A 23,528-nucleotide genomic window follows, 5' to 3' on the forward strand; every position below is an offset into this window, starting at 1 on the left:
AGATGTCAAGCTCGTCAGGCCTGGACGTCGATCGACGACAGTAATGGCTTTCGAGGAATGCGCCACCTCTCGGTGGCGCGTGCCGGAATGAGGCCCGAGACCGAGGACTGACGTGTACGAGTCGTGTACTCGGCTGGAATGATAAGTGCGAATATCAAGTTGCGTGGACACCAGCTATCGCTGAGCGTAAATAAGCTGACGTCCATGTGAGATGCTGCCGCTGTGTATATCATGTTGGGTCGTCCCGGAAGGTAAAAGGACTCCATACGTCTCAGCCCTACGGCACGCAGAGCACCCCGAAAAGAACTAGTAATGGTGTTCTGCCCCCTGCGGCTCGACAATCAAATTCCTGGCCATCTCTCAGAAGACGATTTGTCGCGCTTGTAAGAGTACGCGGCCGGCGGCGGGGGCCGCGAAGGGCTGGCATTGGTCACTGGTCGTTCCCATTTTTCTCACCCGGCCCGGTGCATGCTTGTTGTGATTATGTCGAACAACGGGACGGTCCGAGGAGATGGAGCAGGACTCCGAGAGGCAGGGCCGATGGTCCGCCTGGGAGCTCGCACCTTGAGGCCTTGAGGAGTTGAGTGCGGGGCATTCCTGCCGAAGATGCTGCCGGGCTGTACACGCACGCCGGGGGAAGGCCGCGCTGCCAAGGAAGCACTACCAGTCTGCCGGGAGCCCGGAATGCCACACGAGCGGAGAGGTCGTCCGGAACGGGCGCATGGTGAAACAGATCGGCCGGCTGGGCGGTCGTCGCGCGACAAGATCGCGCTCGCGCGCGCGCGAGCCCGAGGTCCAGGGTGCGCACCATGAGCGACGCTGCGTCCCTGGCCCTTCCATGGGTGCACGCGCAGGACAGCGGGTGCGGCGGGTGCGTTGGGTGTCAAGCGCAGAGCGCGTTCTGATCTGCGCGGGCACAGCGGGCTTGCAGGTTGATCGCGCGGGGGCGTCGCAGTCGCTGCGGCGGAGGACGGGCAGAGGGCGGGTTCACAGCCGCTGAATCACGGCGCTTAGCTCATTGAGAATGACGCAGTAAAGAACGGCCGCCTCCGACTCCTTGTCCTCCACCACCGCATCCTGATTTCAATGCTCTCCTCCATCTCCTCTTTCCTCCCCTCCGCCCTCCAGATCGGCGACAAACCCGCTGCCCACCCGAGCGCCCGCCTCTCTGCGAGTCCCCCACCAAAGCCGACGAACCGGAAGACATGACCGTCGATGAGCATGGAGTGAAGAAGAAGAAGGACAGGACCAACGAGGTTCGTCAGTCCCTCCCTTCTGCCTCGGGGGATGTGCGATGGGATTCTAGACCAGTCCGCGCATTTTTGCCTCTCCATTGCCAGACATCTCGCTCAATTGTGAGCCATCTCGACAATGACTGGCCTATATGCGCACCATTTGTATCCGCAGACGGCCTTGTCGTTCCCCAAACCCACCATGTCTCTTGAACTTGTCACCTACGCACGAGTACGAGCCCCGACCCTTGTGTCGTGTCTCTGTCATGCGGCACTGGACTCAACCTCCAGCCCTCTCCACGCCTTATTTCTCTCCCTCTCAGGTCCTGATGCTACTTTGCAGTCCTTCATTGTTGTCCGGCCACCCCCTTCCAAAACCAACCACCCATTGAACCTCCAAGTGCAACTCGTTCCACCGAGTAGCCGAGACTTCAGCCGCTCCTCCACTGGTGGTCGCTCACGCGAGGCCTCCGTGGTACCAGATGAAGACCCCGCGCCGGACATGCAGCTCACGAGGACAAGCTCGAATCGCTCCGACGTCTCGATGTATTCCTCTTACTCCCAGGCGTCTTTCTCATCTGTTGCCTCCACTTCCACGACATCATCCGGCCGACGGATGATCATCCCACTCTACAACCTCCAAGCACACAGCGTTCTCACAAACGTCATCCTGGACGCCGGTACAGATGCGAAAGTTGCCAAGTTCCAACGACGCGGCCTCGAGATTCTTGGTCTCGCCACCCTAGAGCCGATTGAGGTATGGGGTGAGGGCGGGAACCCCACAGTGCTGCCCGGCTTTTCTCCAAACGCCGCGTCCAATGCTCTTCCCGATGAGCATGCCTCACGCCCCAGCGCCGACTTCTCCCAAGGCGTCCAAACGCCTGCCTCTTCGAGGCTGTCGTTCACGTCTGACGACCATCATCACATCGCACCCCCAGCCACCCCCGCCCTTCCTGTTACTCCTGCGACGCCTTCCACGCCCAAGCACACGCCCGGTTCTAGAAAGTTTTTTGGCAAGCTCTTTAAACGGCGTGGTGATTCGCCAACAAATTCTCCCGGCCTTCCCCCGTCTCCATTACCTCCGATCACCGCCCAGCCCCCCTCACCCATCCAGTCTGCAACCCCGCTTCCCTCCACCGACCAGCGACCGAATCGTCGTTCATCACTAATGCTCGGCGGAGGAGCCTCTTTGGGCGTATCCGGTCACTCGTCAGTGCCGTCGGGGTCGGAAGGTGCACCCCCCGTAGGAGACGGTAGCACATACCTCCTGCCACCGGTTCTTGGCCTCCAGCCCACTCTCAGCTCTCAAACATACCCCCCTCGTGGGCGGTCGACGAAATATGTTTGGGTCGTGCGGAAGTGGCTCAAAGGCACGCCCGACTCGATCCTCAGCGGCATGAAGGACAAGTTTGCGCGCACCGGCCCGAACCCCGGCACGGTTGAAGGCATGGTGGAGGTCCGATTTGAATGGAGCCGCGGGAAGCACCGTCGAGGGCACCGGGAGAACACGTTGGAAGAAGGCTCACGTTCCAAACGACACAGCTACGCTGCGTCATCCGCCGCCCAGTCGACGACTTCCCTTCATCAATCTCCGCCGCAGGTCGTGATTTCAGATCCTCCCTCGACGCGCAGGAAGAAGCGCGCCTCGATACACGAATCACACCCGACACGGGCCTCGATGGACTCACGCCGGTCCGGCTCTCCCGGGACTGGGGCCGGGGGTTCGGACGAGGACCGGGCTAAGGCCAGCCCACCGACAACGCTGGAGAACGACGGCGACGAGAGCGATCCAGAGGACTCGGAGACGCCGTGGACGTGCACACTCATCGTGCGCCGCCTGGGCGGTTCACGCCTCGCGCCTGCGCCCGCGGGCGCAGGCACGAACTCGGCTGGGAATGTGAAGGTGAAGATCGCGGGCGTCGTACCTACCCCGCACCACCCGAAGGTCGTCGCGCTCCTCAAGGTGCCGTTCCCGCTGCCGGATATAGAGATCGAGCGGGTGAGCGTGCGCAAGCGGGTGATCACTCCGGCGGGGGTCGCGCGCCCGGCGACGGTGAACGACGAGCGGCCAGGGTCGTTAACGGGCAAGCAAGTGGGCAGTGGGATGAAGTTCTTCGGGAGCACGAAAGAGAACGGCGCGATGGGCCCGCCAGAGGGCCTTGTCCTGACCGCGGAGGAGATCAAGGACGTCGTGTCGTGCACGGCGATGTGGCTCGTAGTGCGCGAAGGATTCGGTGGGGTCGGGAGGGCGAACCGGAAGGGTGATGGAGGATGGCGAATGCGGTGATCTTGTATAATGGTGGTTTTGGCGGGGTTTGGTGCGTATGTCCGTTGTGCTTTTTATGGGCGTTGCCTAATAATGGTTCAGGCTCGTCATTTAGATATATCCCCATCGCGCTGTGCGTGCAGTTGATACCAGCGCGCCTGAGCCCTGTCCTGGTTTCGTACTACACCTCCCCCCTCTGTTTTACATCCCTCTTTTCACCGCGTCTAGACAACCCCGTACCTCTTCTTCTTCTTCCTACCCGTCACGACATTCGCCATCTTGAACCACCCCGTCTACCCTGACTCACAGTGCTCATACCATGCCACCCATAAACATACCACGCACCCCTAATCTATTCGTCTGCCGTACCCCGTTCATGCACCGTACACGTTTGCACGCACGCAAATATTTATCGTCCTTTCATTAATCGCGTGGGTTTCCAAGATTTTTCGCGTACTATAGTTACTCGCCGTGTTGGGATTAGGCAGCCTGTGCACAAGACAAATGTATACCGTAGTGCCCTGTCGAGAAAGTCATTTTCGCTTGGGCGAAGTTTCGCACTTGATAGTACTCCGCCACCGTGCGCTCGCTCGCTCACCGCAAGCTGACCGCGCGAGATGGGATATTCGCCTCTCTTCCCCTCGTCGTCGACTCCAACGTGCATAGTCGTCGCTATCGCTGCGCACATCGATATCGACGTCACGCGATGGGCGGGACGTGTGCCACACATCCCATAAAGAGAGCAGGACGGGTCGCCCGAAAAATTCGGAAACGCCGTCCGTCGTCCCTGGTTTTGGGGATGATGAGGATGTTAAACACGTGCCGGTCGGACCCCAGCGTCCTGTTGTCGCACTAGCCTGAGCTGTTACGTTTTTGTGCGTCCTGCCTCCTCCCACCATGTCTTCAGCCACGTCTGCGTCCCTCGCGGACGCCCCGTCCGCCCTCCGACAACGGCGCAGTGAGCACAAGACCCCTCCCAGCACCGTTACGGTTCCCGCAGACAGCAAGGACGATATGGCGAAACACGACGAGGTCGTCTGGGGGAAAACGCCAGGTGGCGAAGGTACGTGGCATCACTTCCGGGTGGTCGCATGCGCATATATGGAGCCAACGCAACATCTGGCTACTCTCAAACCTTCGTGGTGTCTAATTGGGAGCGTTCGGCGCGACGCGCGCTGAAAAGGGAAGGGTACGGGCGTCATGACGCACTGGTGACCTGGACTGTGCAGCGCGCGTGCGACTGCCCAAGTGTCGAGCAATTCCAAACTGACTAACCATGGCCTTTGTGCACCACAGTCTTCCGCGTCCCGACGACCCACGACGTCCTGACGCTCTTCCATCCCGGGTACCCGAAGTCACACATCGACCTCTTCAACCTCGCCCTGCTCGGCACGCAGATCTTCCTGTTCTACACGCTATCGCGATCCGCATCCCGCATCTTCTTCCTCTTCTACTTTGCGTTCTGGCGCGCCGCGTACGATGTCGGCCTCGGATGGGTCCTCACGAAGCAGAGCAAGCGCAAGTGGATCGTCCGCGAGGTCCAACGCCTCGGCTGGCTTGATGGGGAACGCCTCCCCGAGGTCCGGCGGTGGATCAAGAACCAGCTCGCAGGCAAGATGGGCGGAGACTACTCGTTCGATGTGGGTGGCTGAATTTTGTGCTGTCACACGACCACAAATGAGCTTATCTACCGCGGTGTCTAGGAATTGCCTTTAGAGTACAACACATGGCTGCTCTTCCGCCAGCTCGTGGACATCATCCTCCTTAAGTCCGTCCCTTCTCCCGCCCCGTTCCTTTCTCTGCCGCCTGCTGACTGTCGCACCCCGTCACAGTGATTTCCTGGCCTACTGTATGTTTGCCTTCTCGTGCTTCCGGGTTCCGGAAGGCCTGTCAGGCACGCTTCACATCATGAGGTGGGCGCCCCTCCGCCTTTGCAATTACGATTAAAGCCTAAAAACTATCCAGGTGGATCGGGGGCTTTGCGCTCATCGCGTTCAACCTCTGGGTCAAGACTGAGGCGCACGACGTCGTCAAGGACTACGGCTGGTACTGGGGTGACGTCTTCTTCCAGCGCGGTGCGCTCGTCTTCGACGGCGTGTTTGAGCTGGCCCCACATCCCATGTACTCTGTTGGTGAGGAGCCTCCCACTGGCATATGGAATGGGACGCATGCTGACTGTGGTGCCAGGATATGCCGGCTACTATGGACTTTCCCTCATCGTCGGAAGCTACGCTCTCCTCTTTGTCAGCCTTGCCGCTCATGCCGCTCAGTTCGGCTTCCTGGTCTTCTTCGAAAACCCGCGTAAGCGCTCCTTTCACTCAGTGCCATTGTAGTCATCGCTGACTCACTATTTTGACAGACATTGAGCGCACCTACGGCCAGCGCAAACCACTTGCGGCCAGGTCCCCCGTCTTACCTCGCGGAGGCCGCATTTCATCCTCGGACGGTTCCGAAACGGCACACAGCAGGCACGCATCCACCTCCTCCCTTGCATCTACAACGACGACCCCGGCGGCCACGGAGGGCGAGACGGCCACGGAGTCTGATGCGCTTGCGACAGAGACGGACGCTGAGACGGAGCTTGATCTCGATGAGCAGCCCGCACCGCGTCAGCACAAGCGCACGAGCCCCCGTTCGCAACTGGTCACGCTCCCATCCGAGGATAGGCACTCGCAGAAGGGTCGCAAAGCGGTGTCCCAGCACGACCTTTTCCACCAGTACTTCCACAAGGACACGCTTTTGCTGCGCAATCTTGATCCTCTCCGGTGCGCTTGGACGGTTCTTGTCCTTATTACTTTCAATCTTAACATGGAGTCCGCAGCGCATCGGACTTCTCACTCATCGTTGTGCTTGGTTATGCGGTAGCACTGACTATGCTCCCGACGGAGTCGCTGACGGTGCACTTCGTGCACACGCTCTTTTGGTGCGCGTTCCACTGCGTCGGACTCGGGCTCGTCCTCCGCGCGCAGTCACAAAACAAGTTCCTCGTCCGGCACTACCTCAAGCACTACCATTACCCCCAGAACGACCATGGACAGGCAGCAGTCCATGAAGTTTTCCAAAACTGGAAGCAGGTGTACAACACGAGCATGTGCTTGATGTATGGTGAGTGCATGCTAGGACCTCTCATAATGCATCAGAGACTGAAAATTCTGTAGTTTCTGTCGCGTGCCTCGCGTGGAAGACATACACGCTCCCGCAACAGTGGACCGTTGGTGACGAGCTTCTCCGCCACACCCTCGGCGCTCTCATGATCGGACTCCATGTCTGGTCGAGCCTGGAGTCCTACGAGGTCCTTGGCTACTTCGGTAGGTCCAACTCGAACGCTCTTCAACATGAGCAGTTTCTGAGTGTGTACGGCTAGGTTGGTTCTTTGGAGACTTCTTCATCGAAGACTTCCCTTCGCATCTCGAGTACACTGGCATCTACCGGTGCGTGCCTCTTGTTGTTCTGAAGGCCCTTTGAACTGACGATGGTTGTCGCAGCTACCTCAACAACCCTGAGCTCATCAGCGGCGCGACCTTCTTTGGGCTCGCGTTGATCACTGGTAGCAAGCTCATTTTTGCCAACGCCGTTCTCCGTCATCTGTTCCAGTGGTGGTTCCTCGCCAAGGTCGAGAAGTAGGTGTCATGTTGCATATCTATCTTCTTGAAGTACTGACTCGACTGCTCTAGCCCACATATGCGCAAACTCTATGGCGACTCCATCCGTAGCGATGCCGGTTTCGTCAAGGTCCTCAAGAAGGTTGCCGAGAAGAACGTCAAGGTCCTCGAGTCCCGTGCTGGCAAGCATGCCCCTGAGATCCGCCGTGTCGCTCGTGAGGTCAAGGGAACCTTCGACAAGGTCTACGAGGAAACTGCCGAAGCCGTGGAGGACTTCCTTGCGAAATGTGAGCCAACTCCTCGCTCTGCCGATGTTGCAGACCCTCACACTTCATCTCAGCTCGTCCCAAGATCTCTGGGGTCATGCAAGACACCAAGGTCCTCCTCCAGCAGTCCCGCGAGCGCCTCATCATCCGCCGCGTCGCCCACGACCTCTCCTCCTACGACGCGAACAAGTACAACATCTCGATTGTCCCCTCCGCCGCGGGCTCCCTCCGCTTCCACCTCGGCGAGCCGATCCGCGTTCGCTGGCGCGCACCCCTCCACCACTCGCGCAAGGATTGGGTAGGGCTCTACCGCGTCGGCGCGAACCCGTCCGCACTTGTCACCCGCACGTCCTCGCTCGGAATGTGGGTGCCCGTGCACGACGACGAGTGGGACGGAGACATCCCGCGCGAGCTCCACCGCCCCGCATGCACCGCGTCCGGCGACGAGGCCGCAGAGGAGGGCGAGATCGTCTTCCGCGCAGGCGTCCTCCCCTGGAAGACGGGCCGGTACGAAGTCCGGTACCACCACGACGGCAAGTACAACGTCATGGGCGTCGACGGCCCGCTCGAAGTCGTCGTGGACAAGCCCACAGAGCTCACCTTTGACGGCGTCCGCCAGAGCCTGATGCACATTGTGCCCCTCTGCCTCGATAACGACCCCTCGCTCGTCCCGCAGTCCTGCAAGCCTCTCGTAAGAGCGGAAGGAGCGGCAGCGGTCGAGGCGGATGCGGATGCGGAGGACGGCCGGGACTCGGACGATTTCCGGTTCTGGAGCGAGCGGCAGGCGAAGCGGATCTCGCTCGCGATCGAGCAGGCGTTTGACGTCGAGCTCACGCCCGATGTCGTCCTCGCGGACGCGAACATCAGCGCGCTTGCGAACCGGGTGCTCGTCGCGAAGGAGCTGCTCACCGAGTGAGAGTCGCGCTGCCCGCCGATTTGGGTTGGGGTTTGGGGGGAAACCTCCCACCGGATGGGAGGACGGTGTTATGGGTTCATTGAAGGCTCTGGTCTGCTGTCATCTTTCCATCTCATGTTTTCTTTTTCACGCATTGGGTCACGACTTCACGAACACGATACCTTACGCGCACACTCCTACCCCGATTCTGTCTTGTTTTCCTTCTCGCTTTGCCTGTGCGCTTCCGCATCGGCCTGGGCTGTTGCCGGCTACACATGTTCGTATACCTAGACCCAGTCCGCCTCAGTCGGGCTCTGCTCTCTGTTTAGACGCATGTATTATATTCTCCTCCGTTCCACACCACATGTAGCTACCAGTCGCTGCCGGGTACCGTACACGTCCGCACGTACTAATGTTACACGGGTCGCACGACTATATACATGTACACAAGTTCAAATCGTCTCTGCCCAGTCACGGACGCGGGTGAACGTCCCAAAGCATGAAGCATGTACAAAGCGAAGCAATGCCGTCCTCGAGGGCGAATAACGAATAAGATATAGCAGTGTGGAGGGTACGTGCACAGCGAGCGCACTCGTTCCTTCTCGCCCCAAGCCCAAGCCAAATCTCGACCCATATCGCGCACACATCACGGCGGCACCTTGATCTCGGGCGTCATCGGCGACGAGAACGCGGGCGAGACCGTGTCCTCGGGCGACGACACCTCCCGGAGCATCGCCATCCCCTCCTCCTCGTCGCGCCCGCGCTCGCGCTCGCGCGCGTGCCGGGCCGGGGCTAGGAGCGGGAGCGGGTACGGCAGCGACACGCGCCGGAGGCTCGACGAGAGCGACGAGAGCGTCGTCCGCCGGGTCGGGGTCGGGCCCGACGACGACGGGCTTCCCGTGCTCGCGTTCGTGCTCGTCCGCCGCGCCTTGCCCTTGCCCTTGCCCGTCCCCGCCCCAGCCCCAGCCCCAGCCCCAGCCCCAGTCCCAGTCCCAGTCCCGGGATGTTGGGGCTGCGGCTGGAGTGGGAGCGAGAGCGCGAAGCTGCGGCCGCTCGCGGCGCTCACGGGCGTCGCCGTCGGGGTGCTGCTGCTGTTCTGGCGGGGCCGGCGCGAGGCGGTTCCCCGGGGGCGCTGTGGCGCGGGCTCCTCGTCGGCGAAGGAAGAGTCGGACGACGAGCGGGAGCACGACGAAGACGGGGAGAGCGGGCGGCGCGGGCGGCGCGGGCGGGCTGGCGGGGCGGTGGTGGGGAGCGCGGGGTCGTCGTCGAGGGCGAGCGCGGAGTAGAGGCCCTTGGGGAGGGCGAAGGCGGCGCTGGTGACGGAGGCGCGGGCGCTGGAGATGCCGTGGTTGTGCACGCGGAGGTTGAGGATCAGCCGGGGGCCCTGGTGACAGACGGGTGGAGCGGGCGTGAGCAGAGGACGGAAGGCGGGGAGGGGGAGATGGGGAGTGTGTGCGGCAGAGTGACAGGGGAGCGAACTCACAGCGACCCCGAGGATCGAGAGCACCCATCTAGGTCCGGGAACTTGGTTAGATCCAAGTAAAGATGGCGGCGGCGACCGCAGAGAGCCACTCACGGAATCCCGAGGGTGACGAGTGTTGTGGGCGCAAGGGTGAAGAGGACGGTGTTGAGCAGCATAACCACTGCACCCAAGCGGTGAGCTTGTGGACTATAAGGAAAACAACGAGACGAGAGACAAGTACTGACTGAATATCCCCACAAATGTGATGGTACCATCGCGCACGAGGACGTCGAGCAGCGTCGCGCTCGCGTACCCGTCCTTCTCGCCCCGCAGAACCCCGAGGAGCATCATCCCAAGGAGGAACGTCTCGTACACGATCGAGGCCGTGCTGCGTGCGAGCGAGAGAGGTTCGAGTCAAGATGACAGCGATGGAACGGCGTGCGAGACAAGGAAGCATACCTGTAGAGCACCATCATCACCGGCAGGTCCGCCGCCTTGCAGTAGAATCCGCCGACGAAGTGAGGAATGCTCAGCCCGAAGCTGATAGTCATCAGAACGATCTCGACGACGAAGCCAACAACCATGGCCCGCAGGGCTTTCGGGGAGCCCATGTAGATCGCGTGTGCTGCGAGACAAGAGGTCAGTCAGACACTGGCGCAGACAGCCGGGGACGTACTACGGAGGATCATGATGACCTGGACCACAGCCTCGATGGCGGACGCGGACATGATCTCGAAGATGAGCCAAGGGACGCAGGGGACCACTCCTTCCATCCCACGATGTGTAGGCTGGAGCAAGGCAAGCATCATTGGCGACGACCGGCTGGGCGAAGAGCGGACGTACACACCTCAAAGCGATCAATGAATAGTAGCGCACGAATAGGTACAGAACCTTGGGCACCGTCCACGCCGATCTGTCAAATTCGAAATGGAGTTAGACGCATCGTCGATGGTAAAGCTACCGGCGCGAGACCGTGGACGCGTGCCCGAAGCTGTCCAAGCGAACACTCACGGCCATATCAGAGAAACCTGTCAAGGGGAAAGGTAGGACAGTTGAGCGCGCGATGCTTGACTGTTTAGGGATCCACGTACCTCGTCGTCCATCGTCGTGACAATGTCCCATGCGAGCAATGCGAGAGCGGCAACTGGGGAAGAACGAGCGTGAGCATACCGTCCGCGTCCCCGCGACATAGTGCGCGCAAATGTCCAATCCCCCCGTGCGACCCGAAGCGCGATGGTGGTGACCATCCGAGAACCGAGGCGAGATGGCGATGGCAGAACGAGCCGCAGGACGGCATGGGAAGAACTCGCACCGTGGCCGCAGAAGGCGCAACGGTGCAGATGCGGGGAGGGGTGCCAGGGGAGGATGGGGTGATGCACGCGAATCACAGGCGGACGAAGTACGCACCTCCGCTCCGCGCCGCGTCCTGGGTTTGCGCGACTGCGGCGAACGCATCGTGCTCCGCTTGCCAGAGGGCCCAGAAGTCGGCCGCGCTGGTGAGGTTGGCGGGGGAAGCGCGCCAGTCCATCGCGGGGAGAGAGACGAAGCGGGGAGGGCGGGGAGGGAATGGGGAGCGGATACACAGACTGCGGTGAGGAGAGTTCGGAGCGGTGATAGACGAGCGCACTGGTTATAGACGAGAAGACAGCGCGGGAGTCGGGCGAGGGAGCGTCCGGGGCCGCGCGCCGCTGGCTATTGTGCCCGGAGAAGACCACAGCATGGGCCGAGCGCAGATGTTCCGACGCATCGTGGCTCGGGGAGGGCTCGTCGTGGGCGGTCGTGAGAGGCGACAATTGCAGCGGCTCGCTCGGCGCGCGCGTTCCTCGCCTGCCCTCAAGTGCGCGTCATAAATTTGCTGTGTGGACCTCTGTTGGCTGCTTGTTCTGTTCTCTCTCCCGTGCAATTCCAATCAACTTACTTGCCATGTCAATATCATCTTGCCGCTCTCGTTTCTGAACACCCTTGTCATTCATCCCCCACACGACTGTTTCTATCGCGTGGGGGCAGAATTGCTAATAAAGGGGATATCGACCAGGTACTATTTCGGCCTTCCTTCGCGTTTCCACGAGGAGACGACCTTACGAGGTGCCTTACATCCCTTTCACATTACTCGGGCTCATGTGTATGTCGCGTAGATCGTCCAATTGCAACGACGTTTCGGTTCGCGCGGACCTGCATCTCCGTCCGTGTATTGTCTTCTCTCTCTCGGCCTAGGCGCACAGCGACTTCCGGTCTCCTTCGACGACGTTCCATCCGTGCGCCTCTTGTTGTTTGCGAACGCTTGTATTTACCCGAGACAATGACATACTTGTAGCATGGGCAATGCGTTCGCGTTCTGCGGGAAGAGCCGCGAATGCCGATCATGCGACGCGCTGGCCTCCTCTTTTTTGCTTCGTGGATCGCGCACGCTGCGTTCGTCTCCCAGGCACGAGTCACGATAGCAAGGACCACGGACGGACCTCAGGAGCAACTACAAAGCTATCGCAATCGGCCTCTGCGACGCATCCGCGAACTCGTGCCTGGAATCGGGCGTGGGTACCATGGACAGCAGGGTAGTCAGAATATTAACAGGGTCCAGTTCCCATGCGATTTCATGCGCATATTCGAGCTCCCTTGATAATTGAACGGTACAGACCTGCAGTCGTGGCATGTCCTCCGAACGTCGAATCTCAAGTTCTGCTCGTCCTCGAGCGGTCAACGGCATGCATGTGGGTATATTTTAAAGGCAGCGCTCGACGATACATAAGCCTCTGTAGGCACGGACAGAATGCGTACATCGTAGCCACCGGAACCAGCCCGCGAGGCCAGCCCGGCCGGAACCAGTCCTCGCAGGCAAGCGTCCACAGCGCCAGAGGGACTCGACTCGAGGAGGAGGGGGAGGGGGGGAGGGGAAGGGGAGAGAGCAAACACAGAGCGAGAACCAAGAGCACAACAGGGGGGAGGCACGTATTCCTACAGCTGATCGTACACCGAGACCACCAGAACCACCGCGAGAGAACGTCGACTCAAAGCCGCCCGGAGGCCGTCCGCGAGAGCTCCCGCGCGCTGCGGTCCGCCCGAGACCTAGACCTCGACCTCGTCGACAGCGGCGCGCTGGGCGGCGGCCGCGGCACCGGCGGCACCACCGACAGCACCTCGTCCTCCATCGGGTCCGACGGCGAGAACTGCCGCGCGGAGACCGGCGCGCTCGGGAGCGGGCGCGCGGACAAGGACGAGGACGACGGCGGCGGGGGCGGCATCTCCGCCTCGAGCCCCTCGGCCCAGTACATGTCGCCCGACGTCGGCGTGCGCGGGAGCGGGGCGCGGGTCTGCCGCGCGCGGCCCCCGGGCGTGCGCGGGGTGCGCGGCTCGACGGCCCCAGCGGAGCGGGGTGTCGGCGTCGGCAGCGGCCGTGACCCGCGCGGGGTCTTGGGCGGCGGCGGCGGCGGCGCGAGGGGGAGGACGGGGACGGGGACGGGCATGGGCGGGACGGGGAGCGGCGCGGTGCGCGGGCCTGGGGTGGTCGGCTCCGAGTACGCGCTGGAGGCGCGCGACGCGCGGCGCGGGGCGACGTCGCGCGGGGTGCGGGGGAGGCCCATGGGGATCGCCGTGCGCGGGGTGCGTGGCACCGTGGACGCGGTGCTGTTCGGGCGCGGGCGCGGGCCCGCGGGCGTCGTCGGCGTGGGCGGGGTGGACCGCGGCGCGCCGGAGCGGCGGCCCTCCGCGCGGACGCGCGCAGCGCGCACGGCGTCGACGCGGGGGGACTTGCGCTGCCCGCCGGGGGTCGTCGGCGTCGGCGGCGGTAGCGGGGCGCGGGACTCGGAGCGCGCGGGGCGGGACGACTTGCGGCGGAGGAGGCCCCCAACGGCGGCGGCGCTCTCGCGGCCACGGCGGCGGAGGACGGACGCGCTCGACTTGCGGAAGGGGTCGATCGAGTCCGCCTTGGAGCGCCGCTTGCGCGCCCCAGCGCTGAACGCGCCGGTGCGCTTCGCCGTCCGCGGGCTCACGAGCTCTTCCTCCTGCCGGACGTTGATCGAGGACGCGCGGGAGGACTGGCGGGAGAGCGACGCCATCGAGTCCCGCTTCGCGAACCCGGGCAGCGGCGGCGCGCTCATCGCCATCGCCGTCTGCCACTCCGCCGGCGGCAGCATCGGCGTCACCAGCGGGATCTCGAGGTTCGGCGAGCCGGGGGACTCCCGCGCGGTGTTGGCGTACGCGGGGGTGGGTGGGGTCGGCGCGGGGGCGGCGACGGGGACGGGCGACTCGCCGTCCTGCTCGATGATGATGTTGCTCTTGAACGTCGACGTCGAGTCGATCCGCGTGAGCTGCGCGGAGCCCTTGCGCGGGCGCAAGATGGGCGCGGCGGCGACCGCGGGCTCCGACTGCTCGAACGACGGGCGCGCGCGCGCGGCGACGTTCACCCGCGCGGCCTCGAACGGGTCCTCGGGCACGAGCGCGAGCTCCGCGACGCGGAGGCGCTCCATCGACGGCTTCGGCGTGTGCGTCGGGGTCGGGAACGCGCCGGGCTTGGACCGGCTGCGCGCGTGCTGCCAGCCGTCGGCGAGCGTCGCCTGCGAGTCGAGGCTGTGCGCGTCGCTCGTGCGCGTGCCCGCCTCGAGCTTGCTCTCGTCGAACGACGCCGTCGAGATCTTGGCCCCGACCCAGGTCGCGTCGCTGTCCTTGCGCGCGTGCGACGCGGTTGGGGGCGGGAGCGGGGTGGTGGGCTTCGGCGCGGCCTGCGAGAACGGCGTCACGCGCGGGGCGGGCGTCCGCCCGCGCGTCTTCCGGCGGTAGACGAGGAGGAAGACGACGACGATGAGGATGAGCCCGACCGCGCCGCTGACCCCGGACGCGATGATGATCGCCTTCCGGTAGGACTCGCTGCTGGCGCGCGTGCCGGACGTCAGTGCACGCTCACGCGCGAAGGGGGGCGGGGGGCGAGACGTACCTGTTGTTCCCTCCGAAACCGACGTTGGTGCTCGATGTCCTGTCCGGGAGCGTGCTCTGGGTGGATGCGGGCAGTGTGCTCGCCAGGGAGACAGGGCTTTGTGGGACTTCAACGCGCGTTTCGCAAGACAATGATCGTAGCACTCACGTAGAGGTCGTGTCCGTGCCAGAGTCCGTCTGGGGTGTGTCATTAGGGGTCGTGTCGGTTTGGGTCGTGTCGAAAGGAAGGTCGGTAGTGTCGGACATGAGGTCGCGGCAGTCGATAGAAGGAAGGGAACGGATGAACGAAAGGTCCAAGAGGGCGTCTGGAACCGGAGAGCCTGCGAAGAGAAGAAGGAAAAGCGACTGCCCGACCGCCCGACGGCCGAGAGGAAAGGGAGAAAAGCAAAGGGGGGGACGAAGGAAGGGAAAGCTATTCGCTCACGAGCGACGGGAACGCGGTTTCGAACCTGGACCTGTCCTTGGAGCACTCCACCGTGGCCACGCCGCGCTGTGGGCGCAAGAACGCAGGAGACCGGGGACCGTGCGAGACGAGTCCGAGACCAGCCCGAGAGGCGTATAGGAGGCTCACCAGGAGCAGCGAAGAAGGGAACGAGGGGAAAGCCAGCCTGAGGCCTCCGGAGCCAGACGATGGACGACCTCGTCAAAGGTGCGCGGAACAAGCGAGCCCCGCCCTCCTCCTCATGAGGCCCGCGCGCCTGCCCCCATCACCAGCCCGGGGGGTCGATGGTGGACTGGCCCGGGGCGGATCACCCCCCAATCCCAGATGCGCCGTCGCCAATCTATCCTGCGCGACCGCAGAGCACATCATTCCACCAGTCCGTCGTCACCGCTTTACGACGTTGATAGCTGCTCTATGATCAAGGCGGTGCTCTCGTCTTCGGGGGACGCCGGTCTGTGAGGGAAGGCGCGGGATCTGCTGTACATACACGCCGGGAATATCAAAGTTTCTGCTCGTCCGATATGTATGAGTAAACCTTACGAGAAATGTAGTGTTTTTGGCAACGTTCTGAGCCCTTCAGAATGATACATTTCGCGTGCATTGAAACTTTATGTACCTCGACCTATTCCCGAGTCCTCAAAATGAAACATTTCTGCGCCTGCGGAATGATTTCTCACACATAGAGTTCTGGCGGCCCGGGAACTCAAAGTTTCCCGATGTGCGAAATCATCTGCCAAATTTGACGTTTTTCTCATCATTTTGTCGGCCTCGCAACGATATATTTGGCATGGCGTTCCGGCGGTCCTGAAATGTTATGTTTTGGACCTGCGCGCCCGCTCATCGCCCGCGCGTCGCCCGCGCGTCGCCCGCGCGTCGCCCGCTCGTCGCCTGCAGGCTGTCCACCTCCCTTATTTCCCTGCGCCCTGCTTATTGCGCGCAACGATGAGCGAGGTGATGAGTGGGCGACGAGCGGGCGACGCGCGGGCGATGAGCGGGCGATGAGCGGGCGCGCAGGTCCAAAACATAACATTTCAGGACCGCCGGAACGCCATGCCAAATATATCGTTGCGAGGCCGACAAAATGATGAGAAAAACGTCAAATTTGGCAGATGATTTCGCACATCGGGAAACTTTGAGTTCCCGGGCCGCCAGAACTCTATGTGTGAGAAATCATTCCGCAGGCGCAGAAATGTTTCATTTTGAGGACTCGGGAATAGGTCGAGGTACATAAAGTTTCAATGCACGCGAAATGTATCATTCTGAAGGGCTCAGAACGTTGCCAAAAACACTACATTTCTCGTAAGGTTTACTCATACATATCGGACGAGCAGAAACTTTGATATTCCCGGCGTGATAGGCAGAGTTCAGTATAGTCTCTCGGAAGAGGCCATCCGAGACCCCGTCGCGCCCGAGTTCGATCGTCAGCACGGGCTGGACCCACAACCTCAAATACATAGTGCGCAGGGCACAATGAAGCGCTGCTGACAGTCAGTGGCCACTGGCCAGCACGGGGCCCGCGACCAACACGGCAAAACCATGAGTACCCACCTGGATGATGGCCTGTTCCCCCGCCCTGAGCCCGGTACGGCGTGCTCCCGACTCCGGACCCCGATGCTGGAATGGTAATAACATGAGGTTGACGACGCAAGCAACTCCAGGCCTCTCCGGAACGCGGTGAGTTGCGTTGGCACCATCGTATTTTAGGCATCGTAATTTCCAAATCGACTGAGAAACGTCCACTCAGGTGCCGGCCTACTCATGATCGAGGGGCTTCTCCAGCTTTGAAAGACATGAGCGAGGTATTACAACGAAGGTGATGCCTGGTTGCTGAGCGTGACTGAGCAACCGCGGTGATCTTACCGACGCGCTAATCTCCCCAGAAGGGGCCAACTGGCAACCAGGCCTCTGATGGCCGAGCTCGAGCTTCAACGGGCCTCCGCCGCTCTTGCCGTCTAGTAGAATATGATACCATCATTGGGCAGCGGGTTGGCACATGGCGTACGAAAATCACTACTGAACACTACAGGCCTCCGGCGACTGCCGGGCCGACAACACTACATAGGACAAGTACGAACGCTATGACACCAGGTGAGTAATCGACAGACGAGACAAACGACTACAGCTTTTGAACGTACACGGACGCTGGGATCTGTATACACGAGCCTCGCACGCCCCGAGCCGCCGCCCCGACTCTCGAGGCGGCGGCGCGTCTGCGCGCAGGCGATCTGGGAGATGTGGGTGGGTAGGGGGTGATTATACAGCAGATGGAGGTAAGCGAAGCACATTGATGATGGATGAGGAGAGGCATGTATGTGATGAACCGAACGCTTGCTGGTGATGACTTGTGAGTTGTAGCTGATGTGCGACGAGAGGGGCAGATGCAGGTGTCCTTCCGAGTCTGAGATCTGAGTCCGTCCACTGCCACCGTCCTGGAACGGTTGGAACGGCCGCGCCGCGAGCCTCTTCTGCCAAACCCCGCGCAGACCCCTGTCAGCATCCACAAGCGCACCACGCACGAGCGACTCACCTGCCCGCACCGCACCGCGCGGCGGCGACGACTACCGGATCGTGCAGGACATGAACGCCTGCTTGGTCGAGTCCCGGAGCTTCCCCCACACCTCCCACACCTTCAGCTGGCACTCCTCCGGCACCGCGACCGCGATCCGGTGCCCGTTCGGGCTGAGCACGCTCCCCGCGAGCGCGTGGTCCGCGACGCGCACGCTGCGCACGCACCGCAGCGCCGGGAACTGGTGCACCACGATGCTGTTCGTCGCGAACCCGGGCAGCGGCTGCTGGCTCGGCGGCGCGTCCGCGGGCGCCGCCGCCGCCCCGTGCGTCGTCACCATCTCGTTGATGTGCGGCGAGAAGTGGATGGAGGTCACGGGCGCGTCGAACTCGACCCGGTTCGGCTTCTCCTGCGTCGCCGTCGGGATCTCGTCCCCGTTCGAGAAGTCCCAGGAGCGGAGGACGCCGGTGCCCTCGGGCCCGGTGTCGCCAGAGAGCAGGTAGTTCCCGTACCACGGGCACCACGTCAGGGCCTGTTCGACCGCGCACGTCAGCCGCCCGCGCGCGGAGTCGAAGCCCAGAGGGCCTGAGGACGCGCGCTCACCGTGATCGCGCCCGAGTGCTGCATCTTCCGCCTCCGCTGGACCATCTCCCCGAGCTCGAGCGGCACGCGCGGCTTCCGGATGTCCCACACGAGCACGAGCCCGTTCTGGTCCCCGCACGCGACGTGCACGCCGTCCCGCCCCCAGGCCATCGCCGTGATCCTCCCCTGGTGGCGCGTGACCCGGATCGCGCCGTCCTTCATCTTCGCCGCGCCCCCGCCCGCGCCGACGCCGACGCGCGTGTCGTAGTGGCGCACCCCGCCGCGCGCGTCCCCGACGCTCAGCAGCGACGCGTTCCACGCGAGCGCGCTCGGCGTCTTGCTCGCCGCGAGCCGCCACTGCATCGCCGCGCGCTTCGTCGCGAGGTCCCAGAGCTGGAGCGAGCCCGAGTGCGTCGCGAGCACGACGATCTGCGGCTGGTCCGCGCCCGCGGCCTGCACAAGCCGGAGCCCGCCGAGGTGGTCGGGGAGCTTCGTGAGCTGCGAGGACACGCCCTCGGTGTCGTTCATCGACTTGTAGAACACCCGGTTCCCGCGCCCGAACACCAGCGCGTTGCTGTGGCTCCACGCGACCGGGGGCGTGCCGGGCTCCGCCGCCGGTGCGGGCTGGGGGAGCACGGGCGGCGGGGGCATCCCGGGGCGTGTGGGTGTTGGAGGAACGGTGGTGGTGGGAGCGGGATCCACGACGCGGGAGGCGACGTTCAGTTGCCCGAGCGTCGTCTTCGGCGCGGAGCCAGAGTAGTCGATCGAGTTGACCGCGCGGAGGGTGTGCCGAGCGGAGTGTGAGGGGAAGATGAGGGTGCCGTCGGGGCCGACAGACTGGCGGCGCATGCGGGGCTCGCCGTCAGCTGGGGGAGGGGCACTGCCGCGCATGCGTTCGAAAGTTTGACTGTCCACTGAGGACGCGCGAGACAGTGTACGGCCGGGACTGGTGAGTGATGATGAAGGGGATAGGTTGGGACGAATGTAGGAGCCAGTGCCGGAGGCCAGTATTTCGCGGTCGATCGGGCCGTCTTGAGATCGCAGAATACGAGACGAGGTACGCCTCAGAGGGCGCATCGGTGATGACTGGAATGACAACCATGTCAGCACTTCCGCGCATTGGTAGCCACAGGACAAGACGGTTGGAACATAGACCCAAGACTCGCCACCAAATAATATTTCTGACACCGCACATGACCCGCGCCAGCGCAGTCAGTGAGACCTCAAGAAGCCCCGAAGCCCCGGCATGAAAAACCACGGCCCCCAGCAAAATACCGGCCTCATTTCCGCCCCCGCGCGACCGTGCACTCGCACACTTATTTCCGGTCGACGTCGCCCCTAAGGAACGCCGCCACCTCAGCGGAGCGCGCCGGGTGCCCGCAACTCGTCCATCCGCCAGTCGTTCACAGAGGCCCGCCGACCACCGTCAACCACCTGACGGCAGCCGAACGACCACAGCTGGACCACTGTGGGACGCCGTGGGGTCCGCGGTGGGGCACCGAGCCCACCGTTCGCCTCCGGCGGACGGTGCGCACCCACGCGCACTGGCGGCCCGCGGGGCGCTACACGTCGCCACCGCCCACGTCGACATCCGCAGGCGCACCAATCACCGGCGGAAGGGTGGTCAGGGCCCCGCACGCCCTCGACGGCCCCAGCGGCCTCGAGGACGCGTCAGCGAGCGATCGCGGAGGTGCTCGGGGCCCTCGGGGCCTCCTCGAGAGGCCCGTGCGGGCGGGCGGGTGCGCCGTGGTGGCTGAACGATAGCCGGTGCGATGAAAAACTGGGACGATGGTCTCTGGCGCCCGAGCCACGGTGGCGACGCGTCGTCTCGTCGACTCACCCGAGCGGAGATGCTGCCGCCAAGGGTGGGCAACGTCGACTCTCGTCGCAGCTTCTTCGCATCGTGGTCTCCAGAGAGAGACTCGATGGATCGCGTTCGTTTGCTGGTTACCCGATCAGTCGACGGATCAGTGCCAGACAGCGACAAGACACTCACAGGAACGGACTCGTGGCCATCTCGAGAGCCCGCTGGGGCATGGTGGGCGGAAAGAGAGGGAAGGAGACGAAAGGTTGAGGCAGGTCGAGGACGAGGAGACAGACTGACAAAAGGCCCGGGCCCAAAGCGTCAGATCAGGTGATCGTGGCGTGAACCTTCGCGGGACCCAAAAGATTGATGGCCGACCACGTCGGCTCCCACGACTACAAAGCCCCCATTGTCCCACTTCAAGCAAGCTCAGACTCCGTCAACAAGCAATAAATTAGAGGTGCAGCTCTCAAAAAGACCCATCGATTAACAATGCCGGGCGATCGTGTCCTAGTGCTAGCTGCATACAAGACGCAACGATACGACCTCTATCGCGACACTCACGGACACGACACATCAGTATGGGTAAGGGTGCGGGTAGGGTATACTATGGATAACGACAGGGGACCGAACTATGCGCCGGGTGAAAGCGTGCTCCAGAGCGACTCTGGACCGGAATATGCCACATCATCCCGTCACTACCGTCCCGCTCAGAAAGCGGCGCCAAACGCGAGCGCGAGCGCACCAGCAAGGACGCCGACGACGCCGCTCTCAGCGAACATCGCAGACGCGCCGCTGTCGTCACCGAGGATACCGCTGGAGATACCGGCGGCGGCAGCGACGGAGCCGGAGAGGAAGCTCGCGCCGCAAGTCGAGTTGACGGCCTGGTAGAGCTTCGCCTGGCCAGAGATGAAGGCCGAGTTGGCGAGGCCAGGCGCGTACGGAGTCTTGGACTCGTACGAGATGAAGTTGGTGAGCGCAGTGCGGGCGCACGACTGGCAGAGCTTGTCCTTCTCCATCGAGGGGTCGAACATCATGAACAGGACGTTGTTGCTCGTGATGGTGGTCGGGTTGGGGATGACGGCAACGACGGCCTGGGCATCCGCCCGGCGGGCCTTGGACGAGGACACGGTCTGGACGACGGAGCTCGTTAGGCTCGTGAGGGCGCTCGCCGACTTGCCGGTGGTGGAGGCGATGCTGCTGATGCAGTAGTTGCCGCTGTCATCCTTGGCGCAAACCGAGTTCTTGAACGGCGTGAGGGAGTAGAGGATGTCGTAGGTGCGGAGGACATCGGCATTCAGGCTCGAGGTGAGCTCGGCCGTGCAGGCGGTATAGAAGTTGGCGAGGGTGGTGCGGATGGTGGTGTCGGAGCAGCTGGAGGAAGACGAGCACACGGAGGAGAGTGCGGTCTTGACATCATCGGCGGTGGGGGCAGCTGCGGAACTGTTCGTGCTGGGCGCGAAGGCACCAGTGGCGGTAATAAGAGACGATGTGCAGGTGGCGAGGCTGCTGTCGTTGTCCAGGGTGGTGAAGAACTGGGAGCACGAGTCGCTCACGCCCGTGGGGAAGAGAGAGGCCTGGAAACATGGATGAGTATGAGGGCCATGATGACGACTAGAGACACAAAGAGTAGGCAAGGGTGGAAGGTGGCGGTGAATGGACGTTATAACTTTGGGTCAACTTTGCAGAACCAGCCCAGCTAGACCCTGCAAAGCCGTCTGGCTTCTTCCAGCCATCCTGCTTCGCCGCTACCCCGCAAACAGAGCCTCGGAGGATCTATATGCGGAGTCTTGGTGCCCAGTGTAGCAGACGCGAAGCGCAGCAGCTGCGGTGCCCTCGTCCGTCCACCGCACCGATCCCATGGACGCAATCAGATAAAACGGGACTCACGGCGCGGACAAGCGCGACGGAGGCGAGGAGAGTGGCGGCGAAGGCGGACTTCATGGTGTAGGGAGCGTAAGGCGCAATGAGCGTGGGGGAGAGTCGAGAGGACGGCGGTGGAAGAAAAGAGAGGGCAGCGAGCACTTGGCGCGGCAGCGTCAAGTTCGGGGCGTCACCCGTCGCGAGGAAAACACGGCCAAACAGCCCTGGGCAGGCTGACGCGTGACCAGGCGTGACCCGGCTCAGAACGGGCTTTCCTCCCCGCCCGATCGCCAGGGCCGAGACCGCCGCCTCTTGTTTCCTGTCATAACACTCCGTTGTTGTATCCGTTGTGCGATGCTCAAGACCTCTCTTTCCAAGTACGCGAATGTACACCACGGCCTCCGTCCAACCTCCCCGTCTCCGTGTGGAACTCGCGTGCCCCCATCCTGATCGTACACGACACTGACAGCCTTCATCCCCTCCGATCTCAACGCTCATCGACATCGCCCGCGGACCACGCCTCGCGCGGTCAGCCGACAACGTGGCGGCTCGCCTCAGTCGAACGGCCGCATAACGTCGTTGCCGCGCACGTCCGTCGCAAAGTTGCTCCGCACGCCCGCCGCCCAGCCCGGGACCTCGAACGTCGACGTGTGGCACCACGGCTTCAGCCCGAGCTCCTTCTCGATCACTCGCGCAAAGTGCTCCGACCAGCCCTTGCGCGGGAATTTGCCCGTCGTCGTCTCGATCAGCCGGGGGTGGACGAGGTTCGCGCGGCTGTGGAGGGATGGTCCGGGACCCAAGTGAGTACCTGGGTTGCAAACTGCCCGCTCGGGGCCCGCCCCCGCCTCGAAGTGAGCAAGCACTCACATTCCAACGTTGTCTAGAGGCGACACATCAGCGTGCCATCGTCAGCGGCGGGCAAAGAGACGCACCGAGGATCGTCGCGAGCTGCAAGATCTGGCCCACCATCGTGATGTTCCCTCTGCAAGCCGCACCCGCGCGCGAGCACGCGGAGTGCACTCCCCGTCAGCACGTACTCCCCCCTCCGCACACCAGTACGCCGCACTCACCCCTTCACGAATATGTCCTGGTGCCGGATGATCGCGTCGCACACGCTGTCCGCCTCCGCCTCGGGCCCGCCCAGCTGCAGGATGAGGTCGCGCGCGACGATCGCGCCCTTGAACTCGAACGACATGTGCGTCGTCGCCAGGAAGCGCTCCGCGGTCCCGATGTCGTGCAGCAGGCAGCAGAGCGCGTACGTCTCCACCGCGCTCGCGCACTCGGTGTACCCCCACCCGGGGAAGTGCGTCCGGACGAGCGCGGAGCCGTAGACGAAGACGCGGTTGCTGTGGTTGAACGTCTGCTCGTCGAGCTCCTTCTGTTGGGTTCGGGAGATCGGGGTCAGTAGGACGTGTGGAGGCGAGAAGCGGGAGAGGAGACGGGCGGACCTTGGCGAACGCGAGGACCTCCTTGACGAGGGGCGTGTCCGGCAGCGGGAAGTCGTCCGCGATGAAGAGGTCTTGCTTGGGGTTCGGGCCGGACGCGGTGGGGTGGTTCTTGAAGAGCAGTCGGGGTCACGCACGACCGGCGCGAATCCGTACTTCTCCCATTCTGTCGTCATCGTGGTCACAGCGGGATAACGAGCGATTGTGGGGAGCAGGGCTGTCGCGTCTCGCAGAGTA

General features: G+C 63.0%; 7 protein-coding genes across 7 annotated transcripts; 2 read left to right on the top strand and 5 right to left on the bottom strand.

Moving 5' to 3' along the window:
• Positions 1-1,205: 1,205 nt before the first annotated feature.
• On the top strand, positions 1,206-3,519 carry BXZ73DRAFT_47180 (uncharacterized protein; the record flags this gene model as incomplete). Its single annotated transcript, XM_048019832.1, has 2 exons — positions 1,206-1,256; positions 1,576-3,519. The coding sequence occupies 2 exons, from the start codon at positions 1,206-1,208 to the stop codon at positions 3,517-3,519; spliced, it is 1,995 nt and encodes a 664-aa protein (XP_047877675.1).
• Positions 3,520-4,395: 876 nt separating this feature from the next.
• BXZ73DRAFT_47145 (phosphatidylethanolamine N-methyltransferase) lies at positions 4,396-8,282 on the top strand (the record flags this gene model as incomplete). The annotated part of the gene is made up of 13 exons (XM_048019823.1): positions 4,396-4,561; positions 4,795-5,138; positions 5,202-5,266; positions 5,331-5,411; positions 5,464-5,630; positions 5,686-5,799; positions 5,858-6,263; positions 6,320-6,603; positions 6,657-6,806; positions 6,863-6,929; positions 6,984-7,118; positions 7,173-7,387; positions 7,441-8,282. The coding sequence occupies 13 exons, from the start codon at positions 4,396-4,398 to the stop codon at positions 8,280-8,282; spliced, it is 3,036 nt and encodes a 1,011-aa protein (XP_047877676.1).
• Positions 8,283-9,522: 1,240 nt separating this feature from the next.
• On the bottom strand, positions 9,523-11,251 carry BXZ73DRAFT_47168 (uncharacterized protein; the record flags this gene model as incomplete). Its single annotated transcript, XM_048019831.1, has 10 exons — positions 9,523-9,645; positions 9,745-9,772; positions 9,838-9,904; positions 9,969-10,111; positions 10,183-10,348; positions 10,400-10,511; positions 10,567-10,636; positions 10,735-10,751; positions 10,815-10,867; positions 11,131-11,251. Coding segments are annotated over 10 exons (900 nt in total), but the record flags the coding sequence as incomplete, so codon positions are not given.
• A 1,477-nt stretch (positions 11,252-12,728) lies between these two features.
• On the bottom strand, positions 12,729-14,895 carry BXZ73DRAFT_101528 (uncharacterized protein; the record flags this gene model as incomplete). The annotated part of the gene is made up of 3 exons (XM_048014938.1): positions 12,729-14,586; positions 14,651-14,746; positions 14,798-14,895. The coding sequence occupies 3 exons, from the start codon at positions 14,893-14,895 to the stop codon at positions 12,729-12,731; spliced, it is 2,052 nt and encodes a 683-aa protein (XP_047877678.1).
• Positions 14,896-17,649: 2,754 nt separating this feature from the next.
• Positions 17,650-19,028, bottom strand: BXZ73DRAFT_47237 (WD40 repeat-like protein; the record flags this gene model as incomplete). The annotated part of the gene is made up of 3 exons (XM_048019844.1): positions 17,650-18,129; positions 18,201-18,785; positions 18,897-19,028. 3 exons carry the CDS (start codon positions 19,026-19,028, stop codon positions 17,650-17,652), a joined length of 1,197 nt encoding a protein of 398 aa, XP_047877679.1.
• A 1,665-nt stretch (positions 19,029-20,693) lies between these two features.
• BXZ73DRAFT_47150 (uncharacterized protein) lies at positions 20,694-21,927 on the bottom strand (the record flags this gene model as incomplete). The annotated part of the gene is made up of 2 exons (XM_048019826.1): positions 20,694-21,560; positions 21,874-21,927. The coding sequence occupies 2 exons, from the start codon at positions 21,925-21,927 to the stop codon at positions 20,694-20,696; spliced, it is 921 nt and encodes a 306-aa protein (XP_047877680.1).
• A 473-nt stretch (positions 21,928-22,400) lies between these two features.
• BXZ73DRAFT_101531 (cyanamide hydratase) lies at positions 22,401-23,467 on the bottom strand (the record flags this gene model as incomplete). Its single annotated transcript, XM_048014939.1, has 6 exons — positions 22,401-22,620; positions 22,714-22,726; positions 22,779-22,828; positions 22,917-23,224; positions 23,295-23,402; positions 23,429-23,467. 6 exons carry the CDS (start codon positions 23,465-23,467, stop codon positions 22,401-22,403), a joined length of 738 nt encoding a protein of 245 aa, XP_047877681.1.
• Between the last annotated feature and the right edge of the window lie 61 nt (positions 23,468-23,528).

The sequence above is a fragment of the Epithele typhae genome (assembly GCF_022376455.1).
Source record: "Epithele typhae strain CBS 203.58 chromosome Unknown BXZ73scaffold_25, whole genome shotgun sequence".
Lineage (NCBI taxonomy): Eukaryota > Fungi > Basidiomycota > Agaricomycetes > Polyporales > Epitheliaceae > Epithele > Epithele typhae.